Source organism: Lissotriton vulgaris, chromosome 6 (assembly GCF_964263255.1).
Source record: "Lissotriton vulgaris chromosome 6, aLisVul1.2, whole genome shotgun sequence".
Classification (NCBI taxonomy): domain Eukaryota; kingdom Metazoa; phylum Chordata; class Amphibia; order Caudata; family Salamandridae; genus Lissotriton; species Lissotriton vulgaris.
The window spans coordinates 79418389-79432523 of record NC_141694.1 but is presented as its reverse complement, the minus strand read 5'-3'; the positions used below and the strand labels follow the sequence as shown (position 1 = coordinate 79432523).

General features: G+C 52.3%; 1 protein-coding gene across 2 annotated transcripts in view; it reads left to right on the top strand.

Moving 5' to 3' along the window:
• LOC147706825 (ATP-binding cassette sub-family C member 10-like) overlaps positions 1 to 14135 on the top strand; it is an 875391-nt gene that overhangs the window by 260822 nt on the left and 600434 nt on the right. For both annotated transcript variants that reach the window (XM_086925960.1, XM_086925959.1), the window contains exon 6: positions 13911 to 14067. In XM_086925960.1, the coding sequence (XP_086782086.1) occupies positions 13911 to 14067 (157 nt within the window). The remainder of the gene's footprint in view (positions 1 to 13910; positions 14068 to 14135) is intronic.

The window sequence follows — 14135 nt, the reverse complement described above, 5'->3', positions numbered from 1 at the left end:
CTTATACCACACAAGGCCAAAGGAACAACCAACAACAACTGTTCCATATCAACCATCTAGAGCTGCTAGCAATTTTCCTAGCACTCAAAACGTTTCAGGTACAAGTACGAAACAAAGCTGTCCTAATCCGAACGGACAATATGACAGCCATGTATTATATACAAAACCAGGGGGGGACACACTCTCTGCAACTGTCCCAGCTTGCACAGAACATTTGGAGATGGGCCATTCTTCAAAACATACACCTGACAGTAGAACACCTTCCAGGAATTCACAATCAGATAGCAGATCTGTTGAGTCGTCAGTCACAACAGATTCACGAATGGGAGATACACCCACAAGTTCTTCAACCATTCTTCCAAATGTGGGGGCATCCACAGATAGATCTGTTTGCCATCCACGAAAATGCGAAATGCCCAACCTTCGCCGCCAGGTTTCCACACCCACGGTCGTAGGGGAATGCGATATGGAGGAACTGGTCATGCAAATTTGCGTACGCTTTTCCGCCTCTCCCACACATTCCACTAGTAGTACGCATGCTCAGACAACAGTCTCTCAAACTAATACTAGTGGCTCCCACATGGGCACGTCAGCCGTGGTTAATCACACTACTAGATCTCTCACTGGTTCCACATCAAAAATTACGGCTCACGCCATCCCTGTTAACACAGAACCATGGAGAAATAAGACACCCAGAACCAAGCTAACTAAATTTGGCGATCTGGCTCCTGAAGTCTTGGTTACTTAAACCTACCACCAGACTGTATGAACATAATTAAAGAAGCTAGAAGACCCACTACCAGAGCATGTTATGCCGCTAAGTGGAAAAGATTTGCAATATATTGTAACAATAATCACATTGATCCACTGGATGTTTCCATCCAAAATATTATTTCCTACCTTCTACACCTACAAAGGTCCAATTTGGCTTATTCTTCCATACGCCTGCATCTGGCAGCAATTGCAGTCTATTTACAGAATAGGCAACATCTATCTCTCTTTAGAGTACCTGCAATAAAAGCATTTATGGAAGGATTAAAACAAATAATCCCACCTAGGTTACTACCTGCTCCAGTATGGAACCTAAACGTGGTCCTTACAACACTTATGGGACCCCCTTTTGAGCCTTTACACAAGTATGAATTGCAATTCCTAACATGGAAAACTGCTGTCCTTGTTGTCATCACCTCTCTCAGAAGAGTTAGTGAAATACAAGCATTCACAATACAAGAACCATTTTTTCAGATACATCCTAACAAAGTGGTTCTTGGGCCCAATCCTAAATTCCTGCCAAAAGTGATTACTCCTTTTCATCTTAACCAATCAGTAGAGCTACCAGTTTTTTTTCCAAAAACCGGACTCTGTTGCAGAAAGGGCTTTACACACCTTAGATGTTAGAAGAGCTCTGTTATACTACACAGACAGGACTAAATCCTTCAGAAAGATAAAACAACTGTTTGTATCTTTCTCTCCCCCACACAAGGGCAATCCCATCTCTAAATGAGGAATTGCCAGATGGATTGTAAAGTGTATACAAAAATGCTATCAAAAAGCTAAATGTACACTAACGGTTCCTCCTAGAGCGCATTCCACTCGCAAACTAGGAGCCTCTATGTCTTTCTTAGGAAATATACCACTATAGGACATATGCAAGGCAGCAACATGGTCTACAATACACACCTTCACTAAACACTATTGTGTTGATGTGCAAGCCAAGCAGCAAGCTGCAGTAGGCCAAGCTGTCCTTAGAACACTATTTCAGTATGCGCCAACACATACAAGCGACCACCGCTAGGAGAGACACTGCTGCACAATCGTTGCAAAAGTGTACGATCTGCAGCTCATATGCCTCGAACGGGAAATACCACTTACCAGTATGCATCTGTTCTTAGCATGTAGAGCTGCAGAGTCGTACACGCCCTCCCGCCTCCTCGGGACTTGTAGCCATTCCAGTACTCATCTTACTTAGATGCACACGCATGGACATCCTTTCTCTTTACTTCTACTAACTCCATCATTTCCCATCATGGCAAAAAACAATCTGAGGATGGAGTTGATGACCATGCGCAGTATTGTCCAAGGGAGGAGTCACCTATCTTGTGACTACAAAGACTTCTCCAAGAAGACAACAAACTGCAATCATCCGAGCCCAACACCAGGTGGCAATCTATTGCACAAAAGTGTACTACTCTGCAGCTCTACATGCCAAGAACAGATGCAAACTGGTAAGTAGCATTTTCCTATTGGCTTGTACATAATCACTCATGAATCACTCAGCCACACACTAGAAATCCTAGCACAGCGCCGTGATATCCTCTGGATGAATGTCTCGCTCTACAAATAAAAATACAAAATACAAATAATGTAACTTGTCTGTATTGTAGTGGCGTTTCACGGAAGACGACCGGGTCCTTTTTATATTAGAAGCAAATCTTAATTAATATTAAACGTAAACGCAGTATCACTGTGTTGGACCTGGCCTCGTGGCGTGGTTCCCCCCCCCCCGCGACACAGCTCCCCGTTAGCCCCGCTCTGTACCTAGAAACCCCTAGCTGCCGTGGCCATGTCCGACCAAACGCCCACGACCCGCATCTGCCTGTCCCCAGCCACCTTCCCAGCCCGCGCGCCCTGAACCCGCAAGGCCTCATAAGCCCCCCGGCAGCCATTTTCCCTTCCCGAGATCCCTAACTCCGTGGGCCTAGCATGACCCCAGCCCCAGCGCACCGTAGGCTCCAGACGCGCCAGCCCCCGTTGGGAGGGTGAGGGCTACCCTATTGAGAGAAGACAAGGAGTTTCGGTGACCCCTCCAGCCTCCCCGGAGAGACTGGTTTCTGTCACACCTCTGTCCTTCCCCTGGGGGCCAGTTTTGATTGCACCTCTGGCCTCCCCGAGTGCTGGCTCCAGACCTGCTGGACGTCTGGGAATTCCCGGACGCATCCTCAAAGGGATCAAAGGACCAACCGCCGGACCTCACCCATGGGCCGCCCCCAAAGCCTCGGACCTCCGCCTGTGAGGGTCCGGACATCAAAGGGCCACTGGACTATATCAAGGCCTGCCCCTGAACTAGCGGCAGTTGTATCTTGGACAAGGAAGCCCTGCTGATCTGATCGTGGCTGAACTGAACCTCGTGAACTCTTTGAGACCTGCTGGCGCTGTCGCGGCTCGTTCTTGGAACTGAAACATCGGAGCCCTGCTGACCTCGTCGCGGCTCGAGCTTGAATCTTGAAGACCTCTACCAAACCTGCTGAGCCCTGCTGACGTGGTCGCGGCTCCCCCAGAACTTCCTCTAGACCGAGCACTGCTGACGTCGTCGCGGCTCAAGGAACCCTCTAGTCCGGCTGGACTATTGACTCTACCAACCCGAGTTGAATCATCTGCAAGTGAGTAGGACCACCAGTGCGTTTTCCATCTTCCGTATCCCCCCGGCTCGAGGATTGAGAGCTGTGCGCAGGTTATGCTCCGTACTTGCCTACGATACCAAAGACTGTCCCGCTACGCCATCCCTAAAGAATTGAGACTTTCTGCGATCCCTCGATCATTGTATCTAAGAGTGATAATACTTTTTATGTGATTATAAAGAAGTTGATAACGAAACCCACGTTGTGGTGTCTGTTCGTAAGTGTGGTGTGGTCCTCGTGTGTACGATTTGCTACCTGAGGTCTTCCCCGGTGGAGATCTCTCATAAGGCTCAGCATTATTGGTGGGAGAGGTGGGTCACGTAGGAGTCGGGTAGACATAACCTGGCTTCTGGGATCGCCCCTTCTAACATTGGTGGCAGCGGTGGGATAAGAGCCTACGTCTAGAATCGTACAGTAAAGCGACTGACACACCACCCGAACAAGGGCAACCATGAGTCTCACCGGAACCAGCGAGAAAACCGCCTTTCAGAAAGAAAAACTGGAAGATTATACACACAAGGAATTAAAACAATTTTGTAAAGATTTCTGCATCGCTACCACTGGGTTGAGCACCAAAGATGACTTTCAGAAAGCCCTGACGGCCTGGGTAGAAGCCGGGGCCCCCTTCCCCACAACAGAAGGAAATGTGGACGAGGGAGAGCCGCCGACTGAAACTGACGGCCCGAGGGAAGAGGGATCCGAATCCCTGCCACAAAATACCAGCACGGAGAGGGGTCTGTCCATAGAAGAAATGGCAGACCGGGAGCGCAACCGAAGCCACGAGCTAGAACTTGCCCGAATTAAAATCGAAGGAGAACTCAAGCTGCTGGAAAAGAAACTAGCCGTAGAGCAATTATGGCTGCAGGGAGAACTGGAAGAAAAAAAGCTCCAGCAGGAGCTGGAAGAAAAGAGGCTCCAGCGCGAGCTGGAAGAAAAGAAGCTCCAGCGGGAGCACAAAGGGAAGAAACTCCAACTCGAACATGAGCGCAGTTTGAAAGACCTCGAAATTAAAGCCCGTAACGAAGAGACCCGACCCCAGGGGGAACAGAGATCCTGGACCCCCAGTCGAACCGAAGGTACACATCCCCAAGGATGTCGTAAAGGAATACTATAAGAATGACGATATCCAGCAGTGGCTCATATCCTACAAGGACGCCATGACCGCCCACCGAGTACCTGAGAAGGATTGGGGGGCCGGATTGTGGGCCGCTTCCTCAGCGAGGGAAGAGACACCCTGCTGGATCTGCCCTCCCCCCGTCATGAACTCCTACACCCATATGAAGGACGCCCTCATGCCTCGCTATGGGCTCACCCCGGAGATGTACCAGCAGAGATTTCGAGACTGCAAGAAGATCCCCGGCACCACATGGGTAGAATATGTGAATTTCTACAGCCGGGCCTTGGAAGGGAGGATCAAGGGCAGCAAGGTGTCCACCTTCGAAGGACTTGTAGACCTCATCGCCTATGAACACCTATCCAACAATTGCTTTGTAGAACTGAGACAGCACCTCCTGGATAGCAAGTTGGCCGACCCCCGGAAGTTGGCTGTCGAGGCTGATCGGTGGGTGAACACCCGAGTCCCCCGCGGGCCCGTGGGGGACTATAACCGAAACGAACAAGGATCTTCCCGTCAGAGAGGCGCAGGGAATCAGAATAGACAGAGGGGTTCCCCGGCAGGGCCTCCCCGCGGTCCCCCTAGGAACCAGAGAGGGACTCCCCCGCCGGACGCCAAGGCCGGATTTCCTCCCGTTAGATCAGGACCCAGAATCACCACAGCCTGCTACCGTTGTAATCAGACAGGGCACTATGCCAATGACCCCAACTGCCCCCTGCTCAAGAAGAGCCCTGCTGCAGGTCCCCCTGCGCGCCACCTCGCCAACGTAGCCCTAGAAGAAGACGAGGAGATGGAGGACCCCGAGGGGTGGGAACCAGCAGCCATGACCTTAGTTTCCCTGGGTGATAGGGAAATGGTCCCCGGTACCTTCCTACCAGATAACACTGAGAAATACCGACAGCAGGTGACTGTCAACTGGTTCCGCATAGGAGCTCTCCGAGATACCAGGGCCAATATCACTGCCGTAAAAGAAAACCTAGTCACCCCAGACCAGATCGTACCCTGTGCCTCCTGCAGAGTGATCTCCGCGGACAACTCTGTCCGCACCTGTAGAATAGCTCAGGTCCCATTCGAGTGGGAGGGCGTCTCCGGAGAGTTACGAGTTACGAGTTGCAGTCCGCACCGACATGCCCGTGGACTGTCTCCTCGGTAACGATCTGGAGAGCTCCCCCTGGAAGCAAGTAGAGCGCAAGACTCACCTCGAGATGGTGGGCCTACCCGAGTGGGCCTGCGTGACCACCCGAACCATGGCGGCCCGGGTGGCCACCCCCGAGGAGGTGATTATTGAACTATCTCGCCCCGTTCCCGCCGAACCAGAGGGTAGCGGGCAGACGGAAGGCCTTGACCTCTTTCCCGGTGAAAGCAGCGACCCCGACTTCGGTCCCGTGGACCCAGCTGGGGAGCCAGCCCTGAGCACGGACGATCTCCCTGAATTGGCCCAGTGGCGCCAAGAGGGGGGGCCCTCCCGAGAGGAGTTCTGCCTGGAGCAGACTTCTTGTCCCTCTCTAGTGGGGCAGCGGCAGCAGGCCGCCGCCCAGGCCGCCGGTGACCAGTCCGGCTCCCACCACGTCTATTGGGAAAATGGCCTGCTATATAGTGAACAGAAGTCCGCCGAACTAGGGTCAGCCCGAGTGCTGGTGGTACCCCTACGTTTCCGCGGATTCCTCCTGAACCTGAACCACGATGTGCCCTTGGCGGGACACTTGGGTCAAGACAAAACGTACCACCGGTTGGTCACCCATTTCTACTGGCCACACATGCGATCTGATGTGGAGGCCCACTGCAGATCCTGTCCCACGTGTCAGGCCAGCGGGAAGAGCGGAGGGCGACGCAAGGCTCATCTCCAACCATTCCCTGTGGTCAGTACCCCCTTTGAACGGGTAGGAATCGATATTGTGGGGCCTCTTGACCCCCGAACGTCCTTAGGACACCGGTTCATTCTAGTCCTGGTGGACCACGCCACCCGATATCCCAAGGCCATCCCCCTCCGAACGGTGACAGCCCCGTGGTGGGGCGGACCCTCATGGGGATCTTCTCCCGGGTGGGGTTCCCGCGAGAAGTAGTGAGCGACAGAGGAACGAACTTCATCTCCAAGTACATGAAGTCTCTCTGGCAACAGTGCAGGGTGACGTACAAGTTCACCACCCCGTACCACCCCCAAGGTAACGGCCTGGTCGAGCGGTTCAACCGCACTCTCAAGGGGATGATCATGGGCCTCGAGGAATCCCTGAGTCGCAAGTGGGACGTCCTCCTCCCCTGCCTCCTGTTCCCGTACCGCGAAGTCCCCCAGAAGTCCCTAGGGTTCAGCCCTTTCGAGCTGCTCTACGGGCACCCCGTCCGAGGACCTCTCAGTCTGGTCAAGGAAGGGTGGGAGAAGGCGTCCTTGGAACCCCCACCAGATGTATTTCGATACATTCTGGCTCTTTGCAACCAAACTCGGAAGTTCCGAGAGCTGGCCGAGGCAAACCTCGAGGCCAGTCAAGAGGAAATGAAACGGTGGTATGACCAGAATGCCACTCTGGTCGAGTTTCAACCCGGACAACAGGTCTGGGTGATGGCCCCTGTGGAACCCTGTGCCCTGCAGGACAAGTGGACAGGTCCCTTCAAGGTGGTGGAACGAAAAAGCCAGGTTACCTACCTCGTTGATGTCCAGTCCCCGAGGAACCCCTTACGGGTTCTTCATGTGAACCGCCTGAAACCCCACTTTGTGCGGTCCGAGTTGAGTTTACTCCTCGCCACCGACGATGGGGCAGAAGAAGAGACGGATCCTCTCCCCGATCTCTTGTGTGCGAAGGAGAAAGACGGCTCTGTAGAGGGAGTGAGCCTCGCCCCCTACCTCACCCCCGAGCAGCGCGAGGACTGTCGCCAGTTATTGGGACATTTCTCTGACCTTTTTTCCCTCGTCCCCGGAGTCACCAGTTGGTGCGTCCACGATGTGGACACCGGGGACAGTCCTCCAGTACGGCACAGGGCCTACTGCGTTCCCGACCGAGTGCGAGCCTGCATCAAGGCCGAAGTCTCCAAGATGCTAGCCCTGGGAATGGTCGAGGCATCCGACAGCCCATGTGCCAACCCTGTGGTGCTGGTTCCCAAGGCCGCGGCCCCTGGCGCTGTCCCAGAGCTGAGATTCTGTGTGGACTACCGAGGGCTCAACGCTGTCACCAGAACCGACGCTCACCCCATTCCCCGAGCAGACGAGCTCATTGACCACCTAGGGTCTGCTCGATACCTCGGCACCTTCGACCTGACCAGTGGATACTGGCAGATCACCCTGACCGAAGGAGCCCGAGAGAGATCCGCCTTTTCCACCCCGGATGGTCACTACCATTTCCGAGTGATGCCCTTCGGCATGAAAAATGCCCCCGCCACCTTCCAGAGACTGGTGAACCAGGTACTGGCTGGGTTGGAAGAATTCAGCGCCGCATATCTGGACAATATTGCGGTGTTCAGCTCTCACTGGTCCGAACATCTCCTCCATCTCCGGGAGGTCTTGTTAGCCCTACAGAGGGCGGGTCTCACCATTGAGGCCAGTAAGTGTCAAATCGGACAGGGGTCCGTGGTCTACCTGGGGCACCAGGTCGGCAGCGGCCTCGTAGCTCCCCTCCAACCCAAGATCGATGCGATTGTGGCCTGGGAGGCCCCCTCCACCCAAACGGAGGTGCGGGCGTTCCTAGGACTCACGGGGTACTACCGAAGGTTCATAAAGGGGTATGGCAGCATCGTAGTGCCCCTTACGGAATTGACCTCCAAGAATCAGCCGAAGAAAGTTAGCTGGACCCCCGCCTGCCAAGAGGCGTTTGAAGCCTTGAAGCACGCCATGTGCACTGCCCCTGTGTTGCAGGCCCCCCGACTACTCCAAAGAGTTCGTCGTCCAGACGGACGCGTCCGAGCATGGCATCGGGGCCGTCCTGTCCCAATTGAACGAGAGCAGCCTGGATCAGCCAGTGGCCTTCATTAGCAGGAGGTTACTCCCTCGAGAACAAAGGTGGAGCACCCTCGAGCGGGAGGCCTTCGCGCTGGTTTGGGCCCTGAAGAAGCTGAGGCCCTACCTGTTCTGTACTCACTTCCAGGTCCAGACCGACCACCGACCCCTCCGGTGGCTAATGCAAATGAGAGGGGAGAACCCCAAGTTGTTGCGATGGTCCATCTCCCTCCAGGGGATGGAGTTCACTGTGGAGCACCGGCCAGGTGTTGACCACGCCAACGCTGACGCCCTGTCCCGATTCTTCCGCCTCAGTGAAGAGAACCCCCAAGGGGGTGGGTAGTTCTCTCCGCCTTTCAGCTGGGGGGAACGCGTGTTGGACCTGGCCTCGTGGCGTGGTTCCCCCCCCCCCTCCCCCGGCGACACAGCTCCCCGTTAGCCCTGCTCCGTACCTAGAAACCCCTAGCTGCCCTGGCCATGTCCGACCAAACGCCCACGACCTGCATCGGCCAGTCCCCGCCCACCTTCCCAGCCCGCGCGCCCTGAACCCGCAAGGCCCCATAAGCCCCCCCCCGGCAGCCATTTTCCCTTCCCGAGATCCCTGACTCCGTTGGCCTAGCATGACCCTAGCCCCAGTGCAGCGTAGGCTCCAGACGCACCAGCCCCCGTTGGGAGGGTGAGGGCTACCCTAGTGAGAGAAGACAAGGAGTTTCGGTGACACCTCCGGCCTCCCCTGAGAGACTGGTTTCTGTCACACCTCTGGCCTTCCCCTGGGGGCCAGTTTCGATTGCACCTCTGGCCTCCCCGAGTGCTGGCTTCAGACCTGCTGGGTGTCTGGGAATTCCCGGACGCATCCTCAAAGGGATCAAAGGGCCAACTGCCGGACCTCACCCATGGGCCGCCCCCAAAGTCTCGGACCTCCGCCTGTGAGGGTCCGGACATCAAAGGGCCACTGGACTATATCAAGGCCCGCCCCTGAACTAGCGGCAGTTGCATCTTGGGCAAGGAAGCCCTGCTGATCTGATCGCGGCTGAACTGAACCTCGTGAACTCTTTGAGCCCTGCTGACGCTGTCGCGGCTCGTTCTTGGAACTGAAACATCGGAGCCCTGCTGACCTCGTCGCGGCTCGAGCTTGAATCTTGAAGACCTCTACCGAACCTGCCGAGCCCTGCTGACGTGGTCGCGGCTCCCCCAGAACTTCCTCCGGACCGAGCCCTGCTGACGTCGTCGCGGCTCAAGGAACCCTCTAGTCCGGCTGGACTATTGACGCTACCAACCCGAGTTGAATCATCTGCAAGTGAGAAGGACCACCAGTGCGGTTTCCATCTTCCGTATCCCCCCGGCTTGAGGATTGAGAGCTGTGCGTAGGGTATGCTCCGTATTGGCCTACGATACCAAAGACTGTCCCGCTACCCCATCCCTAATGACTTGAGACTTTCTGTGATCCCTCGATCATTGTATCTAAGAGTGATAATACTTTTTATGTGATTATAAAGAAGTTGATAACGAAACCCACGTTGTGGTGTCTGTTCGTAAGTGTGGTGTGGTCCTCGTGTGTACGATTCGCTGCCTGAGGTCTTCCCCGGTGGAGATCTCTCATAAGGCTCGGCATTATTGGTGGGAGAGGTGGATCACTGAGGAGTCGGGTAGACATAACCTGGCCTCTGGGATTGCCCCTTCTAACACACTGATTCTGCAAACTTGATTTTGTGACGCTTTTGTGATTTGTCTGTACTGTATCCGTTGGTTGAAGTGGAGGGGACCTGAGGGGCTCGACATGCCTATACTTTTTTAATTTTAGAAAAACAGTTCCCCAACTTTTTAGGTCGAGCCTGGGCAGCCATGCCCTGCTCGGGGAGACATGTTATATTCGAGTATAACTTGAAGCCTTGCCCACTCTCTGCCCATATTTGCCATTGGCTTGTGTCATTGCACTTAATAAACACTGGCTTCTGATTCATTAATAGGCATGTTAGTCCCTCTTTAGTACGCCTTGTCTTAATTTCCAACCTTCCATGAGGACTGGCCCTTTTACTTCTGTTGTTACAGGTATGTCTTATTTAGCCTGTTGGCACTATTTTCTTTAATCAGTTTCTTCTTCTGCAGGCAGGACATCTACATTTTCTGTTCACGTGTTCTTGTGAGTCGTGATGAAGGGGATGAATCTTCCCAGCTGCCTTCCTCCGTTTTCATTTTCCTTACAGGGTTTTACCGCTGGAAAAATACACTGTAGCTCGGGGCAGCCGACACTGGGAGCGCCAGGGCTTCTGCCCAAGTCCAAACGTGCTGCCCAGCGGGAGAGCGCGGGCTGCCCCCCAGGGATTCAGGTATTTGCTAAGTGCAACATAATCGTGGCTACAGTGCGGCTTTCAGGCTCGGTGCTGGCACGGTTCTGGAAAAGAGTTCACAGCACCGCCCCTGCGCGATTCACAACTGCGACGCACAACCGGTTTTCTGGGACGATGTAATTGAGGGATACTTTATTTTTAAATGTTGAAAAAAACATACTTTAAGCAGCAAACTTGCACATTAAGAGGGGGAAAACAAATGCATGCTATTTCAGTAAAAGTAGTAAGGAACTCAGCCTCCCTGCAAAATGCATTTATTGTATGCAGGACAGTGCCCTGGAAGGAAAGCTTACATTTCAAGTCCTTTACTCAATTTTGCTTTTAGCAGTAGTCCGCTTGTTACCAGAGGGCTCCGGACATGCTGCAATGCTGGGCTCATCATCTACCCACTCCGTCCTTGCATAAATGTGGCACCCCTCCGCTTTTGTTTGATACTGCATACCAGCGATGCAGCGGCCTCCTCCTCCACTGCTTGCTATTTGAAGGCATTTCAAAAGGTATTGGAGCGCTTTACATAAGCACCAGTTACGTTACACAAAAACACATTCATTTTTTGGTCGGCACGGGCAGATTAAGTGATTCGCCCAGAATCACAGGTTGCTGAGCTGACACAGAGGCTCCAACTTCGTTCCCCAGCTCCAAAGTCGGCAGCTCTAGCCGTGAAGCCACATCCTCTCCCCTTTGCAATGTGACAGTTAGGAGAAAAGAAAAATATCATTATGCACTACTATGATTAAAGGCATTCACTACTAACACCTTATTTGTAGCAGTGTAGAGCTATAGATTTCTTTTCTCCTAACTTTCATTGGTTCCATGGTTGTGACAACATCTCAACCTGCAGGCTGCATGGGGCACAGATCCAGCACTTGCAATGCAATTGGTTTTACATTAGCGAGTGTTGTAAGCTATTGGCATTGTAAATGACAATGCCTCGATTGCATTGCAAATGCTTGTTCTTCTTAGGTTGGCAGGAACTAGTTTTAGGGTCTGGGGTAGCCACCTGAATACTAGATTTAGAGGCATTTTAAGGGAGTGACAGGTAGAGACAATGGGCACCTTGGTGTTTACAACCTCAAAAATGCCACCCTCCTGTGGGAGGGGGCATAGACCTAGCCCTGATTGGATGAGTCCCACCACCTTCAGGATGGTGGGACTGAAAGAGGTGCTTCACCTAACCTCATACACCTTAAGGGTGGAGGTGGCAGAGGTGGGCAAACCTCCTATTCCTAGTTTTTCCAACCGGTTTTCCCTCCCAAAGTGGGGGCCTAAACCAGAGGCTGCCATCTGCTGCTAACAGCAGAGGCAGGGGGTCACATTACAAAGGCGTCAGGCCTTTGAAGCTTCCCTCTTGAGCACTGTGCTCATCCTGGGGGAGGAGGTGTGACACCTCCGCCCAGGATGTGCTTTATATCTGGTCCCAGAGAGCTGGGGTTTTGACGTAAGTGTCCGTAAACATGTCTGGCAGTGGCAGGCTGTCTAAAGCCAGTCTGTGACCCCACCAGGGTTGGTGGGTTTTCAGGGGGCACCTCTAAGATGCCCTCAGAGTACATGTTTCACTAAATCCCACACTGGCATCAGCGTGGGCTCATTGAGAGGTGTAGATTGGTACCAAACACTCCGGTGTTTAGAGAAGTCATCATGTTGCTTTGGCAACTCGAGTTGTCGTGTTTCCACCCCATGTACCCTCTGACTTCCCTGGCACATACATTATCTAAGAATAGACTTAAATATTGTAGGGGCATATCTGCTCATGCCAATATGCCCATACTTGCGATATAGTGCACCCTGCCTTAGGGCTGTAAGGTTTGCTAGATCGGTGACTTACCTATATATTAGCATGGTACACAGGCAGTGTGCCATGTTGACTGTTTTGCTTGCACCAGGGTATGCATGCTGCAGTGGCAGGCTGCATGGCCTAGGTGAGGGGTCCCTATGGGACCCTCTTCAGTCTTCTGTCCTAATACATTGGTGCCCAGATACTATTTACTAGGGACTTAACCTGGGCCTGAAGTGCCAATTGTGGCAGAGTTTTAGTGAGGAAGCACTGGCACAGGGAACATGGTTTTCAGGGACCCTGTTCACTACAATTGAAACCACATCATTTTCCAGGCAAAACGTGGGGGCTAGCCATGTCAAAAGAGGGACTTTCTCACAGTACCCTAAAAGACGGCAGCCGTACACCAAGTCCTCTCCCACTGTTACATAGAGAGTAAAGACAGCCAAGGTCTAAATCAACCCCTAAGCCTATTTTCTGAACGTCCACAATAGTAGTAGTGATGTTAGCCATCTGTATGCAGTCTTGAAAAGCCTAATTTTCATTACAGTATTCAAATTACCTTCAGTGTGTCACTTGATAACTCCTATAATTTCTGCATAAATATGGCGACAAGCAAGTGATTGCATGGATCTTTCTTTATATAAGTCCAAGGCACTGTTATTTGATGTCTCCATTTACTGTTGTATCTTCACACTCAGTTCTTCTCTTCTGCCTAGACTCAACTGCACTTTTCTTGTCTCTATTTTGCTCTGCCTTTGTTTTCTTGCTCTGTCTCTTTTAGCTATGCCAGCAACTGCCTGTTCTTGACACCGGGGCTGGTTTATATTTAGGCAGAGGGTTACTGTTAATGTATTTTCCTGTTTGCTACAGGACTTGATTAGAAGGATGCAGCCCTTGGGAAATAATAGTATTCTTTTTTTTCTCTTTTAAAAAGAAAAAAAGTGATGCTCCCACGCAGGGGTAGCATTATAATTATTTTACTGTTCTTACCGCCAGAACTCACCTGGTGGTAAGAAATGACTAAAGGCCTGATTAATGTATTGGCGCAGAGGATACTCCATCTAAATTGGAAGGGTGGAAATGTAGCCATTTTTGCGGCGGCCCTTTCTCTCTTCAGGGTCGTCGGAGAAGATGGACCACATTGAAGTAGTCTCTGCCTTGGCCAAACCTATGGTTTGCCCACAATTATATTTGGAGGGCGGACCATTATATTGGCGGTGAGGAAACTCCTTTGCCATTACGATGGAGTCCCTCTCCACCAATATATAGATTAGGCCCACTGTCTCTGAATAACTGGCTATACATATTAGTGAAAAAAAACATATTATGAAATATCCTTCTTTTTCCATAGGTCTATCCAACCTTCTGTCTCATCGACCTGCTGATTGTGTCACTCAACAACATACCATGGACGTTAACTTCAATTGTGGAAGCCAAGGTGTCTCTGGATCGGATTGAGCGGTTCCTCCAAGTTCCTGATCAAGATGTGGATTCCTATTACGTCACAGGTATGAGGCCCTCAAAGGATCAGGAACAGAAAAATATGCAAACAGGAGTTGGAAGTCAGAGAGGTTCA